The sequence below is a fragment of the Acromyrmex echinatior genome, chromosome 14 (assembly GCF_024713525.1).
Source record: "Acromyrmex echinatior isolate Ae372 chromosome 14, ASM2471352v2, whole genome shotgun sequence".
Taxonomy (NCBI): Eukaryota; Metazoa; Arthropoda; class Insecta; order Hymenoptera; family Formicidae; genus Acromyrmex; species Acromyrmex echinatior.
The window spans coordinates 7,428,769-7,454,295 of NC_141865.1; the positions used below are offsets into that span (position 1 = coordinate 7,428,769).

General features: G+C 27.1%; 2 protein-coding genes and 1 long non-coding RNA gene across 3 annotated transcripts in view; 1 reads left to right on the forward strand and 2 right to left on the reverse strand.

Moving 5' to 3' along the window:
* Positions 1-7,669, reverse strand: part of LOC147907406 (uncharacterized) — a 99,350-nt gene extending 91,681 nt beyond the window's left edge. Inside the window, exons 1-2 of the long non-coding RNA XR_015547444.1 lie at positions 5,897-7,669; positions 5,422-5,474 (exon numbers count right to left, since the gene is read on the reverse strand). This is a non-coding gene — a long non-coding RNA (uncharacterized LOC147907406). The remainder of the gene's footprint in view (positions 1-5,421; positions 5,475-5,896) is intronic.
* A 12,631-nt stretch (positions 7,670-20,300) lies between these two features.
* kappaB-Ras (NFKB inhibitor interacting Ras like 1) lies at positions 20,301-21,898 on the forward strand. The gene is made up of 2 exons (XM_011066272.2): positions 20,301-20,544; positions 20,822-21,898. Exons 1-2 carry the CDS (start codon positions 20,446-20,448, stop codon positions 21,329-21,331), a joined length of 609 nt encoding a protein of 202 aa, XP_011064574.1. The 5' UTR covers positions 20,301-20,445; the 3' UTR covers positions 21,332-21,898.
* Positions 21,586-24,141, reverse strand: Fa2h (Fatty acid 2-hydroxylase). Its single transcript, XM_011066273.2, has 6 exons — positions 23,668-24,141; positions 22,769-22,994; positions 22,489-22,640; positions 22,288-22,420; positions 22,074-22,193; positions 21,586-22,007 (listed from the first exon to the last, which is right to left on the reverse strand). Exons 1-6 carry the CDS (start codon positions 24,016-24,018, stop codon positions 21,922-21,924), a joined length of 1,068 nt encoding a protein of 355 aa, XP_011064575.1. The 5' UTR covers positions 24,019-24,141; the 3' UTR covers positions 21,586-21,921.
* Between the last annotated feature and the right edge of the window lie 1,386 nt (positions 24,142-25,527).

The window sequence follows — 25,527 nt, forward strand, 5'->3', positions numbered from 1 at the left end:
TTATTAATACCTCGCTAATATAAAAGTATCCATTCGACTTATCTCGAATTTTTTGTATCCACACATTTTTAATTAAATTCATGTAATCACGATATCATTGATAAAAGAAGGTATTTTGATAAAAAAATTATCTGAATCGACAAAAATCAAAATTTGTTAAATATAATCTCGTAATATATCTGCATATATTTATCAGAAAAGTATATAATACACATATAAATTAATAATTAACAATATTCTGGAATGGCGGGATGTCTCCAATACCTAAAAATGATTTAAAATAACAGTTTAAAAAATTAAATATATACATTCGTAATCATATTTTTTTGTTAGAGCAATCATCGAAAAATAAGCAAATTATTTGCATAAAGCTTAAATTTATTTACTTAATAATTTGGATTTAAAAATAATCATTATATGTATATCCATACATTAATTATATAACATTAAATTCGTATTGTTATTAAGATATAGTACTATTACTAACATTATTATACTAGTGGGAGAACATTTAACAAAACAAAAAAAGCGACGAAAATTGTATGTTAAAGTACACTACTAAATTAATTTCGTAACTTGATTTTAAAATATATAGCATATAATTGTCTGACTCATTGACAAAATTATTACTTCCAATGCAAGACGAGAAAACTCGGGATTAATTCCGATCCTGTACAAGAACTTCCAACAAGATACCAAACTAGACTTTGCGAATGGACTTTACAGAAAGCGACGAAGAATAAGTCTTCATATGATATTGTAAAAATAATTTCGACTTTCTATCGATACAAATCACGCATTCACTGCATCAACATAGCATCCACTTGACGCGAGGGACAGCGATGAGGCTTTCGTACATAATAAATTAATCATTAATATTTCACTAATTTTTTAATGTTAAAAATATAAATGTAAAAAACAAAAAAAAAGTTAATATTTAATCTATATTACCTCAGTCAAAGCTCGAATCTTTACTGACTTATTTAATAAATTAAATAAACGAAAAATTGATAATTATTTTAAACATCAAATTTTTAATTAAAAGTAACTTAAAATTATTAATGACTTTTTCATATTTACAATAAAATCCAAATTAAAAAAAATTTTTTTAATTAAACATCTATCAAATTCGTTAAATTAATAAACAATTTTTGTTATCATATGGTTCATCGATTTCGTGTAATTTACATCAATCGTGTAAGTTACATCAATAAAGCAACAATAAATTTGATTTACTACGCCAAGATAAATGCTATCTGTATGGAATAGATATATTTAATATGAATATATAAACATTCCAATAAATGTATAATTTAAATTAGTAATTATTGCGGAAATTACAAAAATAAACGTGATGGCATTTACCTGGACATAGTTCACATAAATTTTATATTACGTAATATGTATTTTATATTATGTAATATTATTATACATACATTTATTTATGATAAAATTAATTACAATATTAATGCGTATACATATTTTGTATATGTATAGAATTTTATAAGATATTAAGTTCAATTTCAGGGGAGCTGAAAATTCAATGAAATTTAAAATTATATATAATACATAATCATAAAATTAAAATTATATAATATATAATCATATTTGACAATTGGGTTGTTGACAATTAAATAAAATTTAAGATTAATTTAAAATTTTATTTAATTTTTAATCTTTTCTTTGCAATTATCAGGTACATACACATGATGTCTATGTATCCTTACCTACATATTATTTAATTTATTAAGTTAGATTTATTATATAATATTTTTTTAGTTTAATTATATTTATTTTTTAAAACAAAATTTAATTATCCGATCGCGAAATCTATTTAAGTGTCATTTTATTTATAATAATTTAATTTTTCAATTTATCTACATTTATTGTCTTTACCTATATAGTCCCTACCTATCCATATACTTGTCCTACCAATCCGTATTTTCATTTATTCGTGCCTATATTCGCGTATCCTATCTCTGTCCATATATTTCTACTTCCAACGTTACTTCATTAACGTGTAACACCGCGAATATATAATACGTTAATGACTGTGTTCAGCAGAGAAAGCAGCTTTGCAGATGTTGTAAAATTCTTCAACACGATTGGTTCTTGCTTTAGATTCTTTATGAATTTAAACGAACTAATGATATTAAATCAAATTTTACAATAATTGCAAAACTGCTTTCTTTGCTGAATGCAGCAGCTAATGCATAACCATGTCCTATTGTGTATTGATAAATTCAGAGAGATTAATGCGATCGTATTAAATAAATGAGCAATAAATGATAATAATTAAAATAAAAAAATTAATAAATAACAGAACTAACGAAAGCCATTGAGGATAATGAAGTGCAACTAGAATTTGTAGATTAAAAAACCTACAAAACTTGTGCTTCATTATCTGCACTAGTTCTCATTAGCCCTGTTATTTGTTAATTATTGTATTTTAAATCAACAATATAAGAACTCGCAATTTGCGAGTAAGTTGCCCTCCCGAAGATTCAGAATTTATCTTTATATATATCTTTCAAAAAATTAGATTGGTGTTACACCAACCCACTTCATTCAGATCTTCGTCTTTTTTCTGGCCAATATTCTGGCTTAATATGCCAGAGATCGACAGCAAGGAGAAATATTCCTTTTTGCTGCCGACTAAAAGCGTAAAATTTTACGCCTTTGTATGATGCGCGAAACACGAACGCGTCGCGAAGGGGCCACCATAATAATGAAATTGATTAAATATTAATTATCAATAATAATAATTTTATTAATATATGTGTGTGAATAAATTTCGCGTTTATTTTCTATTCGAAACTAAAAATATAATTATTGACTAAAATAAATGTAAATTTAAGAAAATCTCTATGAGGGATGTTTTCAATATTTTGATTTTATAAATCTCAAATATTATGAAATTAGATCAAATTTCTTAATATAAATTTTACACAATATAAGCAACAAAACTTCAAATTAAATATAAACCGGAAATTACTAAATCGATTACTATCCCAAAATTTAAGGCCCATGTACGTATTCTTAACGATTCGAACGATTCGTTGCTGAATCTCATCTCAAAACATGCAGAGAGATAAGAAATTCAGATAAATGATGTAAGATCCAAAAGGGAGATAATTTTCCCTTACATTAATAAATATCGTATATCGTTTATGTTTTAAATTATTAAAATCATTTTCTGTATAATTTATTATTTCAAAATTAATTTTATTTTAAAAGATGCAAAATTCCGAACGCAATTTTTTAAAATAATTTAAGACAAAATTCTTTTATTTCTTGACACAATAAACCTATATTGGATCTTACATCATGTTACTATTTTGAGTGGTATAAAATCCAGTTACTACATATGGATAAGTTATAAAAGTTTAGGCTAAAGTAGGTGCATTTAGTGCAATTTAGGTAAATTATAGTAACAATTAATAATCATAAAATATTTTTTATAAAAAAGCGAGATTAATAAATTATACGACAAATGCGCTACATTAAAATATCCGTTGTTTCATTAGTAACAAGTATGCAAATAATTAGTGTGAAGCAATACAAAGAATATCTTTGAAAACAGTATGTTATATACATATATGTGTATGTATATTATTTTTCTCTGCACCAACTTAAATAAAATTTAATCCTGAATGAATATTTAAAAATAGGATAGATAGAAAGAATAATAAAACTATACTTATTGTACTGTAACAAACACTGTTCTATATTATAATATCTATAGACAAAAAAAATTTCATTTACTCTAATTACTTTATATATATATATGTTCTTTATATTTTTTAATTTACTGTATTTCATTTATTTAAAAAATACGAATACTTCATTAATTCTTCTTTTTACTTCCAAGTGCGTTAAGACGTAATATACAAGGTGTTTGATAATTTTGTTGACAACGCTCGTAGGTACAGCGGACTAAATTGAGTCGAAAGTCTTGTATCATTTTGCAATTTTTGCAATAATTAACAAGATATTAATAATCGTTCAATATTGGTTTTCAATAAATTTTTATTCAAATACCATTAACTTTACAGAAAAACAACAAGAGACAAAAATTGTTAATTTTCTCCTTATAAAGTTCTACAATTTTTTTCAGAATTTTTTAATATCGTATTTCCTCACATGTTGGTAAAAATATTTGCCAATGTAAAAATGCAATACTAAAAAGTTGATAAAAAATTCTGAAAAAAATCTTAGAGCTCTATGAGAAGAAAACAAACAATTTTTGCTGTTTTTCTGTAAAATCGATAGTACGATCAATAGATCATCGCAATAGTAACAAGATATTAATTATTAAATAGTGCCGAAATTGAAGATCAATATTCGCAACTCTCTATTTAATAATTAATATTTTTAATAATTATTTAATAATTAATCTTGTTACTATTGCGATGATCTATTGATCGTATTATCAATTTTATTACAGAAAAACAGCAAAAATTGTTTATTTTCTTCTCGTAGAGCTCTAAGATTTTTTTCAGAATTTTTTATCAACTTTTTAGTATTACATTTTTTCATTGACAAGTATTTTTACCAACATGTGAGGAAATACGATATTAAAAATTCTGAAAAAATTTTAGAACTTTATAAGGAGAAAATTAACAATTTTTGCCGAAATTTAAGATCAATATTCGCCACTATTTAATAATTAATATCTTGTTACTATTGCAAAATTGTAGAGGACTTTTCGACTCAGTTTAATCCGTTCTACTTGCCCACGAGCGTTATCAGTACAATTATCAAACATCCTGTATATATTTTAATGTAAAACATATTTAAAAAACCGATTACATAGAATCAACCTTTATTATATTTTTAAAATTGAATTATTTGGTATCAATCGAATTGAATTACATACAACCGAGATTAAATTACTTATTATTATATATATATTATTATGTGTGTGTGTGTGTGTGTGTGTGTGTGTGTGTGTGTGTGTGTATATTTTATACATGTAAAATATATTCGCGTATATAATATATAATATATATTCACGTTAACATATGAATTTAGAAACAAAATTTGAGCCTTTAACATTGTAATTTTCTTGAATGAAATAATTCTATTTGACTGTTTCAGTTAAATTAATGAACGATTGGATAAGAGCAATGGCGACTCTTACGAAAGATTAAAAATTACTTAAACTGAGTGTTAATATGATATTATAAATTTTACAGTGCATATACAATAAAATAAGAAGAAGCATCCAGGATTAAATTTATCCTAATCTGTTCTAACTTATCCACTTTAAGATAATGGATGCATGGAATGCTACATATACATTTATAAAAAATATACAGGTATATTTTTTTTAAATTCATGTATATGTGCATCTGTAGATATATTAATAAAATCACCACGCATCCGTTACCTCAACAAAAACATCAATTCATCACTCACCTTCATTTGATGCGCAACAGCGGAGTTTGATCTGCATTGTCGCTACGATGATTCTGTAACAAAAAGAATATAAAATCTAAATTAAAACAAAGCAAAAAAATCAATTAATATTAAAAAAAATATGCAGTAAACGTAATTCTCTTGAAAATAATCACACAATTTTCAAAATATTTTTACAAGCATCGAATTTTTTAATTTACCATTCACTTACGTATTTATAAAAATAATTATACTCGAAAAAATGTTATATAATAGACATTACATATATAATTATATATAAACATTTTTTACATATGAAACATTTTTTCCCGGGCATTTTCTAAAAAAATCTTAAAAATACATAGATATTTATAAAATTTCAAAATAATTTTAAGATAATTCTTTTTTTTCTAATTATTACTTTTAAATCATTGTAAAATAAAGCGAATAAATAGAAAAAAGGTATTGATTTTACAATAGCAAAAAAGATATTTACAGCAAGGTTGCTCCGCCGGTGCCCGATGCCTCTCCCAGACCTCCTCCTCCTCTCAAAGTTGGGGTTGACACATCCTCTCGCACTGAACACTCGCGAAAAACACTCACGAATAATGGACTATAATCGCGCGCGGACTATAACTTGAGTCCGATTATTGAGAACGACACTCCCGAACAAACGACGCGACGCGACGAACCGGCTGCGGTTCGTTGATTTTCAAATAAAGCGGCGACGAGGGTACGTTAGCTTCCCCGATGGATTTTTATACGAAGAGAACGATTTTATTCAATATCTAAAAATTTATCTAGATATATCATTCAGATCCGAAAATTTTTAGATTTGAGAAAAACCGTTCTTTTCGTATAAATATCCTCTGGGTACCTCCCACCACGTCAAGGTGTACCCGTGAGAGGGAAAAATGTAATAGCTATTATCTATATTACTATGCAACCGGTTAACTTTTACAAACGAATATCAAATACAGTCTGCAATTCGTTATCATTGCGAAATAAATTTAGAGCAGCTAAAAGGATTGAATCTTTTATTTATAGATGATGTCTGTAAGATATGATTAAAGTCAATGAAATGGGCTATTTAATAAAAAAGAGAAATGTTTCTTTTATTATATCGATAATAATAGTTTCAAAGAATTACGTTTAATTTTTAAACGGATCATATAACGGAAGGTGCACAAAAACAAAAAAATAATGAAATTATTAAACTATATTAAATCTGAAAGCAGGAATTGCGTTATTTGCATGAGAATATTATTCATATTAACGTTTTATGATTCGTATGATACCGTTCGTACAGACAAATGCGACCGTGTCGCTCTTCTTCACATTTCTTTTTGAATATAATAATCGCAAAAAATGCTAGATAATAAGAAATGTTGTATTTTATAAATATTCACGTAATTCGAACTAGACTAGAATGATTAATTATTCATAAAGTACAACGTTTCGTATTATATTTAGCATTCTTCGCGATAAGATTTTAAAAAGTAATGTGAAAGAACCGCATGCGACGCGACTACCTATTTCTAAGAATCTCAGTAGGGGACCGCGCAGTAATTACGCGTAAACGTAAACATGACGCGCCGCTCCGTGCCACCCCGTACCATCCTCAACACCAAGGTCGCGCCAACCGTCTAACTGCCGAAATAAAACGAATATTACGAATATTACGAATAAGTAAAATAATATATTCTTCCCATTTTTAATGATTTTCGATTAATAAAACGATTATTTCTAGTTTTAACGGCGCGAGTCGTTTAATGCGATATCATAATTATATTGCGATATACCGAGGAACATATTTGACGTTAATTTTATAATTTTAAATATCAATTTTTCGTATCAATTACAATGTAATGCTGACAAAAGGCAAGAAGTAAAAAGAGATTCTTATTAGCGTGGTCTTCCTTACATAATTGCTCACGTGAAATAATTTTAACATCCCAATATTATATCTCAATTTTAGAATAATAGCATGCATCTAACAATAAGAATCTCATTTTTATTGTTAGTTATCGTACATCCGCGAACGCACGAAATATTTAAAATATTCATGAACTGCGTATGTGAGTAATGAATCTTGGAAATAAAGGGAAAAAGTGCATACAACCTATAATCCTTTTCAATCCTTAATATATTCCTTAAGTTTTAGGCAACCTTATGTAATTCGCGTTCGTAGATATTGCTGTTAATTAATGCGACACGCGGAGCGACTCGAAAACACGTGCGTCTCCCACCGAGATCGCCTAGCGAATGCCGAAGTGATGACGATCGACCACCGCGCCGTGCCCCCCCTACGCCTTCGCTCCGCGTCTCACCGCTTTTCGTCGCCAGTGACCCCCTTCCCCTACCGAGCTTTTCGCCAGATGTTTTTAGATTACACTCAACTATCGCGTATTCAAACGACGAAAAATATTCAACGATTTATTCAACGATTTATATAATTATATTTTTCATATTTTACATGATTTTGACAAACGGATATCGCCGTACATTTCGCGTTTTGCTTTGTGGCATCTCGGACACAATCCTATATTATTTGCATGGTTCTCTTAAACGAATTAGTAATTATTCGCGTGAGATATTTTTAATTTATTTTCAATAATTCTCAATTTTCATAATTCTTTTTAATGATCCATACTTCAATAAAGATTGATAAAATATTCTATATATGTTCTTTATATAAAGATAAACGCAAAAAATCTTAATAAAATGAAACAATTTGTGCTAAATACAGGTTTGGTTAAAAGTACTAAATGTCTTGTTAATCGTTATTTAATTTTTCAGTTAATAAATTAATTTAAGACACTACTTTTACTGCAAATTATTCCGTGTTTCAGAAATTCTTTAAACGTGCGTATAATAAAATAGGTTCCGGAAATTTATTTAAAATATTAAATAAGTCAGAAATGCAGTTATTTAAAATAATAAATACTAAATTTCTCTCTTAATTTTTTAATTTAAAATATAACTTTAATTTTCATCGTTTTACAAGTATGTAAAGATTATTAAACGATTTTTACGTATATTTGGGCAACTTTAAAAAGAATTTGTAAAGTTGTATATTTACAACAAATACTTCTGCATTGTTGCAACTAAATATAGTTAACAAAATGAGAAAAATGTACTTTTTCAAAAATGTATAACTCTGAAACATAAATATTTAAACGAAAAATATGTTCAGGATTGTCAGGTAATAATTAGTTAAAACGTTAAAAGTTAATAACTTTTAATTTAGATAATTTTAAACGCATTAATTTTTAACTTCATTTAGTTACTTTTAAACTTTAATTTATTAACTTCTTTTAAATTAAAATTTTACAAGCCATTAACTCTAACTTAATTTAGTTTAAAAAAAACATTAACGTTTAAATTTTTCGTTTAAATATTTATGTTTCAGAGTTATACATTTTTGAAAAAGTACATTTTTCTCATTTTGTTAACTATATTTAGTTGCAACAATGCAGAAGTATTTGTTGTAAATATACAACTTTACAAATTCTTTTTAAAGTTGCCCAAATATACGTAAAAATCGTTTAATAATCTTTACATACTTGTAAAACGATGAAAATTAAAGTTATATTTTAAATTAAAAAATTAAGAGAGAAATTTAGTATTTATTATTTTAAATAACTGCATTTCTGACTTATTTAATATTTTAAATAAATTTCCGGAACCTATTTTATTATACGCACGTTTAAAGAATTTCTGAAACACGGAATAATTTGCAGTAAAAGTAGTGTCTTAAATTAATTTATTAACTGAAAAATTAAATAACGATTAACAAGACATTTAGTACTTTTAACCAAACCTGTATTTAGCACAAATTGTTTCATTTTATTAAGATTTTTTGCGTTTATCTTTATATAAAGAACATATATAGAATATTTTATCAATCTTTATTGAAGTATGGATCATTAAAAAGAATTATGAAAATTGAGAATTATTGAAAATAAATTAAAAATATCTCACGCGAATAATTACTAATTCGTTTAAGAGAACCATGCAAATAATATAGGATTGTGTCCGAGATGCCACAAAGCAAAACGCGAAATGTACGGCGATATCCGTTTGTCAAAATCATGTAAAATATGAAAAATATAATTATATAAATCGTTGAATAAATCGTTGAATATTTTTCGTCGTTTGAATACGCGATAGTTGAGTGTAATCTAAAAACATCTGGCGAAAAGCTCGGTAGGGGAAGGGGGTCACTGGCGACGAAAAGCGGTGAGACGCGGAGCGAAGGCGTAGGGGGGGCACGGCGCGGTGGTCGATCGTCATCACTTCGGCATTCGCTAGGCGATCTCGGTGGGAGACGCACGTGTTTTCGAGTCGCTCCGCGTGTCGCATTAATTAACAGCAATATCTACGAACGCGAATTACATAAGGTTGCCTAAAACTTAAGGAATATATTAAGGATTGAAAAGGATTATAGGTTGTATGCACTTTTTCCCTTTATTTCCAAGATTCATTACTCACATACGCAGTTCATGAATATTTTAAATATTTCGTGCGTTCGCGGATGTACGATAACTAACAATAAAAATGAGATTCTTATTGTTAGATGCATGCTATTATTCTAAAATTGAGATATAATATTGGGATGTTAAAATTATTTCACGTGAGCAATTATGTAAGGAAGACCACGCTAATAAGAATCTCTTTTTACTTCTTGCCTTTTGTCAGCATTACATTGTAATTGATACGAAAAATTGATATTTAAAATTATAAAATTAACGTCAAATATGTTCCTCGGTATATCGCAATATAATTATGATATCGCATTAAACGACTCGCGCCGTTAAAACTAGAAATAATCGTTTTATTAATCGAAAATCATTAAAAATGGGAAGAATATATTATTTTACTTATTCGTAATATTCGTAATATTCGTTTTATTTCGGCAGTTAGACGGTTGGCGCGACCTTGGTGTTGAGGATGGTACGGGGTGGCACGGAGCGGCGCGTCATGTTTACGTTTACGCGTAATTACTGCGCGGTCCCCTACTGAGATTCTTAGAAATAGGTAGTCGCGTCGCATGCGGTTCTTTCACATTACTTTTTAAAATCTTATCGCGAAGAATGCTAAATATAATACGAAACGTTGTACTTTATGAATAATTAATCATTCTAGTCTAGTTCGAATTACATGAATATTTATAAAATACAACATTTCTTATTATCTAGCATTTTTTGCGATTATTATATTCAAAAAGAAATGTGAAGAAGAGCGACACGGTCGCATTTGTCTGTACGAACGGTATCATACGAATCATAAAACGTTAATATGAATAATATTCTCATGCAAATAACGCAATTCCTGCTTTCAGATTTAATATAGTTTAATAATTTCATTATTTTTTTGTTTTTGTGCACCTTCCGTTATATGATCCGTTTAAAAATTAAACGTAATTCTTTGAAACTATTATTATCGATATAATAAAAGAAACATTTCTCTTTTTTATTAAATAGCCCATTTCATTGACTTTAATCATATCTTACAGACATCATCTATAAATAAAAGATTCAATCCTTTTAGCTGCTCTAAATTTATTTCGCAATGATAACGAATTGCAGACTGTATTTGATATTCGTTTGTAAAAGTTAACCGGTTGCATAGTAATATAGATAATAGCTATTACATTTTTCCCTCTCACGGGTACACCTTGACGTGGTGGGAGGTACCCAGAGGATATTTATACGAAAAGAACGGTTTTTCTCAAATCTAAAAATTTTCGGATCTGAATGATATATCTAGATAAATTTTTAGATATTGAATAAAATCGTTCTCTTCGTATAAAAATCCATCGGGGAAGCTAACGTACCCTCGTCGCCGCTTTATTTGAAAATCAACGAACCGCAGCCGGTTCGTCGCGTCGCGTCGTTTGTTCGGGAGTGTCGTTCTCAATAATCGGACTCAAGTTATAGTCCGCGCGCGATTATAGTCCATTATTCGTGAGTGTTTTTCGCGAGTGTTCAGTGCGAGAGGATGTGTCAACCCCAACTTTGAGAGGAGGAGGAGGTCTGGGAGAGGCATCGGGCACCGGCGGAGCAACCTTGCTGTAAATATCTTTTTTGCTATTGTAAAATCAATACCTTTTTTCTATTTATTCGCTTTATTTTACAATGATTTAAAAGTAATAATTAGAAAAAAAAGAATTATCTTAAAATTATTTTGAAATTTTATAAATATCTATGTATTTTTAAGATTTTTTTAGAAAATGCCCGGGAAAAAATGTTTCATATGTAAAAAATGTTTATATATAATTATATATGTAATGTCTATTATATAACATTTTTTCGAGTATAATTATTTTTATAAATACGTAAGTGAATGGTAAATTAAAAAATTCGATGCTTGTAAAAATATTTTGAAAATTGTGTGATTATTTTCAAGAGAATTACGTTTACTGCATATTTTTTTTAATATTAATTGATTTTTTTGCTTTGTTTTAATTTAGATTTTATATTCTTTTTGTTACAGAATCATCGTAGCGACGATGCAGATCAAACTCCGCTGTTGCGCATCAAATGAAGGTGAGTGATGAATTGATGTTTTTGTTGAGGTAACGGATGCGTGGTGATTTTATTAATATATCTACAGATGCACATATACATGAATTTAAAAAAAATATACCTGTATATTTTTTATAAATGTATATGTAGCATTCCATGCATCCATTATCTTAAAGTGGATAAGTTAGAACAGATTAGGATAAATTTAATCCTGGATGCTTCTTCTTATTTTATTGTATATGCACTGTAAAATTTATAATATCATATTAACACTCAGTTTAAGTAATTTTTAATCTTTCGTAAGAGTCGCCATTGCTCTTATCCAATCGTTCATTAATTTAACTGAAACAGTCAAATAGAATTATTTCATTCAAGAAAATTACAATGTTAAAGGCTCAAATTTTGTTTCTAAATTCATATGTTAACGTGAATATATATTATATATTATATACGCGAATATATTTTACATGTATAAAATACACACACACACACACACACACACACACACACACACACACATAATAATATATATATAATAATAAGTAATTTAATCTCGGTTGTATGTAATTCAATTCGATTGATACCAAATAATTCAATTTTAAAAATATAATAAAGGTTGATTCTATGTAATCGGTTTTTTAAATATGTTTTACATTAAAATATATACAGGATGTTTGATAATTGTACTGATAACGCTCGTGGGCAAGTAGAACGGATTAAACTGAGTCGAAAAGTCCTCTACAATTTTGCAATAGTAACAAGATATTAATTATTAAATAGTGGCGAATATTGATCTTAAATTTCGGCAAAAATTGTTAATTTTCTCCTTATAAAGTTCTAAAATTTTTTCAGAATTTTTTAATATCGTATTTCCTCACATGTTGGTAAAAATACTTGTCAATGAAAAAATGTAATACTAAAAAGTTGATAAAAAATTCTGAAAAAAATCTTAGAGCTCTACGAGAAGAAAATAAACAATTTTTGCTGTTTTTCTGTAATAAAATTGATAATACGATCAATAGATCATCGCAATAGTAACAAGATTAATTATTAAATAATTATTAAAAATATTAATTATTAAATAGAGAGTTGCGAATATTGATCTTCAATTTCGGCACTATTTAATAATTAATATCTTGTTACTATTGCGATGATCTATTGATCGTACTATCGATTTTACAGAAAAACAGCAAAAATTGTTTGTTTTCTTCTCATAGAGCTCTAAGATTTTTTTCAGAATTTTTTATCAACTTTTTAGTATTGCATTTTTACATTGGCAAATATTTTTACCAACATGTGAGGAAATACGATATTAAAAAATTCTGAAAAAAATTGTAGAACTTTATAAGGAGAAAATTAACAATTTTTGTCTCTTGTTGTTTTTCTGTAAAGTTAATGGTATTTGAATAAAAATTTATTGAAAACCAATATTGAACGATTATTAATATCTTGTTAATTATTGCAAAAATTGCAAAATGATACAAGACTTTCGACTCAATTTAGTCCGCTGTACCTACGAGCGTTGTCAACAAAATTATCAAACACCTTGTATATTACGTCTTAACGCACTTGGAAGTAAAAAGAAGAATTAATGAAGTATTCGTATTTTTTAAATAAATGAAATACAGTAAATTAAAAAATATAAAGAACATATATATATATAAAGTAATTAGAGTAAATGAAATTTTTTTTGTCTATAGATATTATAATATAGAACAGTGTTTGTTACAGTACAATAAGTATAGTTTTATTATTCTTTCTATCTATCCTATTTTTAAATATTCATTCAGGATTAAATTTTATTTAAGTTGGTGCAGAGAAAAATAATATACATACACATATATGTATATAACATACTGTTTTCAAAGATATTCTTTGTATTGCTTCACACTAATTATTTGCATACTTGTTACTAATGAAACAACGGATATTTTAATGTAGCGCATTTGTCGTATAATTTATTAATCTCGCTTTTTTATAAAAAATATTTTATGATTATTAATTGTTACTATAATTTACCTAAATTGCACTAAATGCACCTACTTTAGCCTAAACTTTTATAACTTATCCATATGTAGTAACTGGATTTTATACCACTCAAAATAGTAACATGATGTAAGATCCAATATAGGTTTATTGTGTCAAGAAATAAAAGAATTTTGTCTTAAATTATTTTAAAAAATTGCGTTCGGAATTTTGCATCTTTTAAAATAAAATTAATTTTGAAATAATAAATTATACAGAAAATGATTTTAATAATTTAAAACATAAACGATATACGATATTTATTAATGTAAGGGAAAATTATCTCCCTTTTGGATCTTACATCATTTATCTGAATTTCTTATCTCTCTGCATGTTTTGAGATGAGATTCAGCAACGAATCGTTCGAATCGTTAAGAATACGTACATGGGCCTTAAATTTTGGGATAGTAATCGATTTAGTAATTTCCGGTTTATATTTAATTTGAAGTTTTGTTGCTTATATTGTGTAAAATTTATATTAAGAAATTTGATCTAATTTCATAATATTTGAGATTTATAAAATCAAAATATTGAAAACATCCCTCATAGAGATTTTCTTAAATTTACATTTATTTTTAGTCAATAATTATATTTTTAGTTTCGAATAGAAAATAAACGCGAAATTTATTCACACACATATATTAATAAAATTATTATTATTGATAATTAATATTTAATCAATTTCATTATTATGGTGGCCCCTTCGCGACGCGTTCGTGTTTCGCGCATCATACAAAGGCGTAAAATTTTACGCTTTTAGTCGGCAGCAAAAAGGAATATTTCTCCTTGCTGTCGATCTCTGGCATATTAAGCCAGAATATTGGCCAGAAAAAAGACGAAGATCTGAATGAAGTGGGTTGGTGTAACACCAATCTAATTTTTTGAAAGATATATATAAAGATAAATTCTGAATCTTCGGGAGGGCAACTTACTCGCAAATTGCGAGTTCTTATATTGTTGATTTAAAATACAATAATTAACAAATAACAGGGCTAATGAGAACTAGTGCAGATAATGAAGCACAAGTTTTGTAGGTTTTTTAATCTACAAATTCTAGTTGCACTTCATTATCCTCAATGGCTTTCGTTAGTTCTGTTATTTATTAATTTTTTTATTTTAATTATTATCATTTATTGCTCATTTATTTAATACGATCGCATTAATCTCTCTGAATTTATCAATACACAATAGGACATGGTTATGCATTAGCTGCTGCATTCAGCAAAGAAAGCAGTTTTGCAATTATTGTAAAATTTGATTTAATATCATTAGTTCGTTTAAATTCATAAAGAATCTAAAGCAAGAACCAATCGTGTTGAAGAATTTTACAACATCTGCAAAGCTGCTTTCTCTGCTGAACACAGTCATTAACGTATTATATATTCGCGGTGTTACACGTTAATGAAGTAACGTTGGAAGTAGAAATATATGGACAGAGATAGGATACGCGAATATAGGCACGAATAAATGAAAATACGGATTGGTAGGACAAGTATATGGATAGGTAGGGACTATATAGGTAAAGACAATAAATGTAGATAAATTGAAAAATTAAATTATTATAAATAAAATGACACTTAAATAGATTTCGCGATCGGATAATTAAATTTTGTTTTAAAAAATAAATATAATTAAACTAAAAAAATATTATATAATAAATCTAACTTAATAAATTAAATAATATGTAGGTAAGGATACATAGACATCATGTGTATGTACCTGATAATTGCAAAGAAAAGATTAAAAATTAAATAAAATTTTAAATTAATCTTAAATTTTATTTAATTGTCAACAACCCAATTGTCAAATATGATTATATATTATATAATTTTAATTTTATGATTATGTATTATATATAATTTTAAATTTCATTGAATTTTCAGCTCCCCTGAAATTGAACTTAATATCTTATAAAATTCTATACATATACAAAATATGTATACGCATTAATATTGTAATTAATTTTATCATAAATAAATGTATGTATAATAATATTACATAATATAAAATACATATTACGTAATATAAAATTTATGTGAACTATGTCCAGGTAAATGCCATCACGTTTATTTTTGTAATTTCCGCAATAATTACTAATTTAAATTATACATTTATTGGAATGTTTATATATTCATATTAAATATATCTATTCCATACAGATAGCATTTATCTTGGCGTAGTAAATCAAATTTATTGTTGCTTTATTGATGTAACTTACACGATTGATGTAAATTACACGAAATCGATGAATCATATGATAACAAAAATTGTTTATTAATTTAACGAATTTGATAGATGTTTAATTAAAAAAATTTTTTTTAATTTGGATTTTATTGTAAATATGAAAAAGTCATTAATAATTTTAAGTTACTTTTAATTAAAAATTTGATGTTTAAAATAATTATCAATTTTTCGTTTATTTAATTTATTAAATAAGTCAGTAAAGATTCGAGCTTTGACTGAGGTAATATAGATTAAATATTAACTTTTTTTTTGTTTTTTACATTTATATTTTTAACATTAAAAAATTAGTGAAATATTAATGATTAATTTATTATGTACGAAAGCCTCATCGCTGTCCCTCGCGTCAAGTGGATGCTATGTTGATGCAGTGAATGCGTGATTTGTATCGATAGAAAGTCGAAATTATTTTTACAATATCATATGAAGACTTATTCTTCGTCGCTTTCTGTAAAGTCCATTCGCAAAGTCTAGTTTGGTATCTTGTTGGAAGTTCTTGTACAGGATCGGAATTAATCCCGAGTTTTCTCGTCTTGCATTGGAAGTAATAATTTTGTCAATGAGTCAGACAATTATATGCTATATATTTTAAAATCAAGTTACGAAATTAATTTAGTAGTGTACTTTAACATACAATTTTCGTCGCTTTTTTTGTTTTGTTAAATGTTCTCCCACTAGTAATAATAATGTTAGTAATAGTACTATATCTTAATAACAATACGAATTTAATGTTATATAATTAATGTATGGATATACATATAATGATTATTTTTAAATCCAAATTATTAAGTAAATAAATTTAAGCTTTATGCAAATAATTTGCTTATTTTTCGATGATTGCTCTAACAAAAAAATATGATTACGAATGTATATATTTAATTTTTTAACTGTTATTTTAAAATCATTTTTAGGTATTGGAGACATCCCGCCATTCCAGAATATTGTTAATTATTAATTTATATGTGTATTATATACTTTTCTGATAAAATATATGCAGATATATTACGAGATTATATTTAACAAATTTTGATTTTTGTCGATTCAGATAATTTTTTTATCAAAATACCTTCTTTTATCAATGATATCGTGATTACATGAATTTAATTAAAAATGTGTGGATACAAAAAATTCGAGATAAGTCGAATGGATACTTTTATATTAGCGAGGTATTAATAATTAAAATTTTGAGAAAATGCAGAAAAAAAAGATTGTTAAATTTTATATATAATAACAAATTTTTCAGAAAGCATACTTAGTTCTTTAAAATGTCGTTATTATCAAGTTCGATTTAGCTCGGACAGTTGGTACCCGAGATACTTTTGTATTCATACATATAAAAAATTGGTGCATGTATTTTATTATTATTAAATATATTCCTTCGTAATCACTATTCCATAAGGAAATCATTTTATCTTTTTATTTTTAATAAGAGATGATTTGTAGTAATGTGTGACAGAACATATAATTTCCTCGCAAATTTTGATATTATATTAAAAATGCATTAAAAATGTAATTAAGATGCTACCAAAATTATTTTTATCATAAGTGGTCTGAAAGATTTGGAATTATCCTTCCGTAATAAGACCGCTGATGTTTGACGGATTGCTTAACTTTTTTTTCGAATGGATCTTATGAATTTGACGTGGAATGAGAATACATCAAGTTCGCTTTTCTATAAAGATTTTTTTCTTCTTTGTATCGGATACTAATCTTATCACAACGTAGAGGGACTTTGATCAAATTATCGGGATAATTATCTTAAATGCGATGAAAGTCTTGTCGTAAATATGACTTTTTATCACGATATTAATAAGTTTTATAATATAATCGCAGGTTAATAATTAATAATAAGTACGATCTAATTGTTGTTAGTATTTTCATTCCACATTTATCAATATTTCATTAAACATTGGTTTAGAAAATTTGTGTTATCGTATGTATTTTCGACATTTTCGTATATTCCCTCATTACTAAATTTTGTTAATTGTGCTCCTATAATATAATTCTTATTATATTTCGAACATTTTTTACATTGTATTGTGTAAATAATTATTATTGTATTATTAAAGGTTTACAATAAAAGATAATATTAAAAAGTTATGCAATATAATTATTAATTATTTTATTGTATTTTGCTAATAATAATGCAATATGATTTTAGCGAAATATAATAAAATAATTAAAGAAAAAAAGAGAAATATAAAATTAAAATAAAAAGGAAAAAGGGCTACGAGCCTAAAACATAAATTGACAAACTGTATAAATAGTTAAAAAAACTTTATATCTTAGCTTCTTAGAAAGATGATCAATTTCGATTCCAATTGCATTGCCTAATCGATAATACATCATTTCGACACACACATAAGAAACATGTTCGTCCTTATACACACACACGGTTCGGAGGAGCACGTTTTTGTCAACTATAATCGTTTGTTTGATTTCCTCTCAATTTGGAGCGAGTTTTATAGTTAATTTTGCGTCCGAATGCGAATTTTACTTAATTTCTTATGTTTTTATCTACGTTATAACTCTATTTACCATTAATTACCGTTAATTACCATTGTTAATTTATTTGTCACATTAATTTATTTATCACATTGAAAATGATCCAACAAGGATCGAAACGTTTGTTTTGTTCACCTTCTGATTGTCAAATTATATTTTACGTTTTTAATTTTGTGACATAGTTTTATTTCAATTTTTTTAACTATTTATACAGTTTGTCAATTTATGTTTTAGGCTCGTAGCCCTTTTTCTTTTTTACTTATTTTGATTTATTGAGCCTTATTATTTTTATAATAAAATTAAAAAATAAATTTAAATTATATTTACCTGCAAAATCGGACTAAATTTAGTAACTCGTTTTTTTACGGGGGAGTATACTTACAAAGAAAAGAGGACCGCCATTAAAAATTGGTGGGGGTGGTGGAGAGCCTCTAAGGTTGATTCATTTTTATTCATATAAATTTTCTTCACAATTTTAAGTTAAATGTAGTTTGCTTATACAATTAGAAGAGTTCCAACTTTATTCAAATTGCAAATTGTAAATATAATTATAAAAATAAGAATGGGATAGAGAGCCTATAATCAGAGTGGCGCCATACGAGAGATGATGTCATATTTTAGCGAAATTCTGCGAGAGAGAAAGAGATATAGGTCTCAGTTTATCCAACAGACTGTCAATTTTAGGATTAGGTGCATTAAACGACACAGATACGTAAAGGTACATTGATAAAAATAAAATTATCGAAATTATTTTAGAAATATGATTGGATGTACAATACCATTTTGTAACAATTCATTAAAAGAAAGATATGTTATGAAAATAATTCCGAAAGACACAGAACGCCGAATGAATTGGTTAAAGAGTATAAATGGCAAATATAAAAATTGGACACCGTCAAAAAATTCATATATATGTGAGGTAAAGTAATTTATTCTTTTAAATAATATATTTAAAATATGAAAATAAAAATATACACATAAAATATAAATATAAAATATACTCAGATTAATTATAATATCTGAAGACACGGTAGTGTCTTGGCACTAAGTATATGTATAGTCATCACATTGGTTACGAATTTAATTTTTTCTCTTTTTGCCGTAATCTTTTCAATTATAAATCATTGCATTGTGAGTCGAAATCAAATAATATGATAATTACGATATTTAATATATAATATTTTATGAAATGGTATATACATATATGTATAATATTTTTCTGAATTTTTGATTTCTTTTATATTATTACAGATGTATTTTGCTCCTAAAATGTAGGAACAGAGAATGGATAATAAACTAGCGCATTTAATAGCGCAAATAATGTGCAATAAATAACGTTTTGTATAAAGTAATGTGCAATATTATAAAATGTACAATATTGCAATAGTACAAAATAAATGAAATTTTATAATAAATAATATAGGAAAAAGTTTTATTATTTTACAAATTTATATACAATATTTATTTATTATCATTTTTTAATTTGTCAACAATTTTTGAGCATTTTTTAGAGCATTTTTTTGAGCATAAATTCAAAATGTAGAAAATAATGCTTTTAAAAAACTGGAGGGAATAGCTAAAACATGGCGAACCAATCACAAGTGATACCCGTATGGCGTCATTCTGATTGTAGGCTCTCTAATGGTAACGTATGGAATGGAACGTTAGGTGTCAGATAATGTCTTATCATTCTATGTAATGTCATCGCTACGCGAAGAAATTGGTACTTAACGAAGATCTAGATATGGGGAAGACTACGAGGGTAGTCGTTTGTGGGATGAAAGGAGTTGGCAAAACCGCCCTGCTAGAGCAACTCGTGTATGGAAATATCGACGCAAAGACGGTACTTATTTTAGATTATGTCACCCTGAGATTCTCCATGCCTATTTAGGGATTGTAAAGTCTTATATCAGATGGAAGTCTTATATCAGCCTATTACAGATGGAAAGCATAAGCAATAGAAATCAGGAATAACACACAGGTAATATCAGAAATCGTGTATCGATACACAGCAATTTCTGGTAGGTTGAAGTCTATTGCGTGTGTGTTATTCCCTGTATCTATTGCCTATGCATTTAAATATATCTGTGCTCTGATATTGAAGTAATAATTAATTGCAGGAAATTCATCCCACAATTGAAGACATTTATGTCGCCAACATTGAGACTGATCGGGGCACAAAAGAGAAGGTTAGGTTCTATGATACAGCTGGGCTTGAATCTCTGCAGAGTAATGTAAATAATCAGCAGCTTCCACGACATTATCTTGGCTTCGCTGATGGTTACGTCTTAGTATATGATACTGGCAAACCTGAATCTCTAGATGTGCTTTTTCCTCTAAAGAAGGATATTGACAAGAACAAGGACAAGAAGGAGATAACTGTGATCGTAATTGGTAATCGGACAACCAAAACTGATGTTGTATTGAATAACTTAGAGAATACAGTGAACAAAGCAACTAACTGGTGCACTAGAGAAAAGGTTAAACATTATGAGGTAAACGTCATGGATAGATCTACTCTGTTTGAAGCATTCGTGCATTTATCGTCCAAACTGAATCCTCCCACTAATAAAAGTACATTTCCACAATTAAGTATGGGCAGAAAGACTGTCAAGGCCGAAGTACAGTGACGCACTCGCTTAGAAATTTAATTAGTGTCGATCTAGATAGTGGCAATATGAGTCCCTTGTGAATTTTGTACTCAGGTATAATGTATTTAATGCGTGGCTAAAAACCACAATGCGAATATGCTTTGAGATCTCAATAACGATATATATTTTCTGTTAACTTTGGACGTTTTGTGATATTAGGCTTGAAACAGGATAAATGAACTTGTATTATGTATTTAAGATACCATGAGTTATGTACTTAAGACACCAACAACTAGTTTAAAGCCTCATTTAATATTACATTTACTTAATCAAATAAATACAAAGCTATTAAAATATAAATTTATCAATATTTTATTTGTGACGTTTTTTATATTGTTATTTGAAAGACTTTAATCACGTAAATATATTTATAAAAGATTAATGAATTTCAAGGATATATGTACTTAAATCGACTGAATATGTAGTTAAGTTTAAATTATAAAAATAATATTCTATACTTATAATTACAGTTACGATTATATCAATAATAAATTATTATTCATATAATAAAAATATTAAAAAATTAATATTATCAATAAATATAAATGTCGTATTTTTTTTTAACTATTTCACCATTCTAAAGGTTCTTTTAATTTTCTCAAAGTTAGATCCGTATTAAGTATTCGATCCCATAATCCATTAGTAATTCCAAATCCTGTAAGAGATGACATAATAATGATTAATTCTTTGTATAATTCTAATAGTAATTTGCATTAATTACCTTGTTCATGATGTACGAAGTGATGATAATTATGTTTTCTTTTCATTGTATATAAATATGATTCTGCCACCGGTGCTCCATTGTGCAAATAATAGTGCATCAAATCGTAACCTAAATAACCTGTAAAAATAGTCACGGGTGTTTAAGTAACTTACATTATAATATTTTCTGATATAACAAAATTTATGAATATTTAAATACATAAAGTATTTACCCATTGTACTGCCAGCAGCGATAAAATGAACTATTGTCATAGGAAAAATAGCTTTATAAATTTCCCAAGCAATTGCTGCCAAAAATAAAGCGAATATCGGTGGGAATACTTGTCTTCGGTCATCCAACGGTGCCTATTGGCACAACTTTTGTATATAATCGAAAATTAATTTAAAATATATCATAGATTTGTGAATCTTACCTTGTGATGATTTCCATGCATCAAAAAATGTAATGTAATCAGTACTTTCGAATTATGTGGTGGTCTAAAGTGAAATATTTTTCGATGAAAGAAATATTCTAAAATGGTCCATATAAATACTCCCAGAATGAAAGATGGTAAAATATTTTGTGCTATAATCACAAAAAGAATATACAAACTTTATGGAATATACGTAAAAAAATTTATGTACATATTTATTATTTCTTTATTATTTACTTTACTATTTTTAATAACTTTTTTACTGTAAAATACGAATTACCAATATTTGTCGAAACATTCAAGACGCAACCCATATAAAAGAAATATGAAATTATGGGTAGCCAGATAATCGGCAGAATATACCATGGCGAAATCGATAATTTCTCTAAAATATCCGATTGAAAAAATCGAATAGGCCGATTTACTGGCAGATTTACCCATTCCCAATATTGTTCGCCCATAAAACCTACTTGCCATAAAATAGGCTTGTCCCAGTTTATCAAATTCTGAAATAAAACATAATTTTCTTAAGCGATAATTTACTAAAAGCACTAATTTAATTAGCACGCAACTAGCTTTGCCTTTTGAGCACCTAGGCGTACATTTTTTCATTGATTTAAAAATAACTGTATGATATTACAAAACTGTATATCTGTAATTTTATATAGATAGACTTATCTTAAATTTTTTTTATCTATACAAATTTTTTTATCTATAGTAAATGGTATGTTTCGTAGAATTGAGATAAACTTGAAGATAAAAGCCAAGCCTATTAGATAAATTTCATGTGTTACGTATTGTATATATTGTATAACGAATGTTTTATTTTTTATGATTACGAAAATATTTTCGTCATAATTTGATGAATCACTTTTTGTCATAACTAACAATTTTTAGATTGAATTTTATTTATAATTTGATATATATATATATAGAGCACAAGTATATTTTTAGGATCGGAGTCGAATATACGTATAAATACATATTTAAAAATTCACACTGCATATAAAATTAAAAATAAAGTTGTATCTGTCAACAGGAAATATAAATTATCAATCTGACTGTTTAAAGTTATCTGTGACTGCAGATGTGCAAATATATAATACAACGTATACATATAATAACATTTTTTTAATGATATCAATGTCATTTGTTATTTCTCATTTATAAATCACTTACTTCGTATTCATTGTATCTCACTTGATGTTGTACAGCGAATTCTTCGAGAAGATAGTAAGCAGACTTCGAGTGAAGATTTTTTGCTAACTCTTTACCCAAGTCTTGATCCTTGAGACGCATAAGCGTGTTTTTTCCTCCAGGATGATTATTCAAGAAATTATGAATGTTATAAACGCGATCGCGATATTTAACGAGAAACTCAGTTATTTCTTTCCGCGGCGTATCGTCAATGTCATGATGATTTTCCGTTTTGTTTGCACATGTGTTAAAATTTTTTATTGTCAAAACATTCTCATTCATATTCTCTAAATGACATATATTATCGAATTTTCTATCTCGACAAGCATCCATATCAAAAGATATAAAAAAAAGAAACAAGTTACGCACGTGATGTAAGACTCAGTGTGCACCGTGCACTCCAGTACATTCTACTAAAGAGCTGACGTTATGTGACTCGGTAATTCACTATAACAGATAAGATTTTGTATGTTACGTGGGAGGGCTCGATGATCGCATTATGCCTTGTAAACAGCGACTACTATCGCACTAAATGCAATATCGCAGTTATAATCAAGATTATTTCTTATACGTATACAATGAAAAGATACGAAATATTTGTGTACTTATTAACACTAAAACCAATACTAATTCATTTAAATGATATGGTCGATAAAGTATTAACGCATACATTCACATATAATGAATAGTAATGAATTAAGTATTAAAATCTCAAGGAGGGATATTAAATTCTGTTATATAAATTAAGTCATAAATCTTTAAAAATTTCATAAATTTCATTAAGCCTTTTGTAAAAATACATCGTAAAAACGAACGTGATTATAATTTTAAAGCGTATAAAAAGAAGAGCATAAGAAACCACCGCACAAATTATAGTTTGTTGATATTTAATTATTATTACATTAATTAAAATATTAAATGTTTCGGCCACAATCTGGTCATCTTCAGTAATTCCATAATATTCTTAAAACGCAGAGTTACATCTAGTTGACATTAAATTCAACCGTCGTGTGTTATAATTATATAAACGTGTTCTTTTCTATGTGAAGATGCTTCATACAATAATGTTACAACGCCAATTGTCATATCACGAAAAGTGTAGAACAAGAATTTCCAAATTCTAATTTAAAACAAATTTATATATCATTAATATCTTCTAATCGGAATATAAAAGAATAGAATCATTACCTATTTTACAGCAAAAAAATAACGAATCTCAAGTACATCCTTTGCACAAATAGAAATTTGTCACATTGTGTGTTGTTATTTGTCATATCATATATTTTACCACTTTATGTATATGAGTCAATAGTTTAGAAAGTTCTAGAATTATTTATTAAAAGAGAGAGAGATCTTTCTTAAGAAGAGGAAGATAAACATCAGGCAAACCTTCTGTGTCACTTTGCTTATTGATACACTTGTTTGACCTTTTATTTTATTTCAGAAATTCTTCTTTTCATTTATAATTATAATGTTTATATAATTATAACACACGATGGTTGAATTTAATGTCAACTAGATGTAACTCTGCGTTTTAAGAATATTATGGAATTACTGAAGATGGCCAGATTGTGGCCGAAACGTTTAATGTTTTAATTAATGTAATAATAATTAAATATCATAAACTATAACTTGTGCGGTGGTTTCTTATGCTCTTCTTTTTATACCTTTTGTAACAATTTGTAATTGTTTCTCAAAGGAGATCTTTCTAGAATTGCGAGTTCTTTGAGAAATATTAGGTGTTGGAATTAATTCGTAGCGTTTTACAAGTGATGGGAAGTACTTTCATTAATGTATTTTTTAATGCTCATGTGAAATAAATAACATTCTTTCATTAAAAAC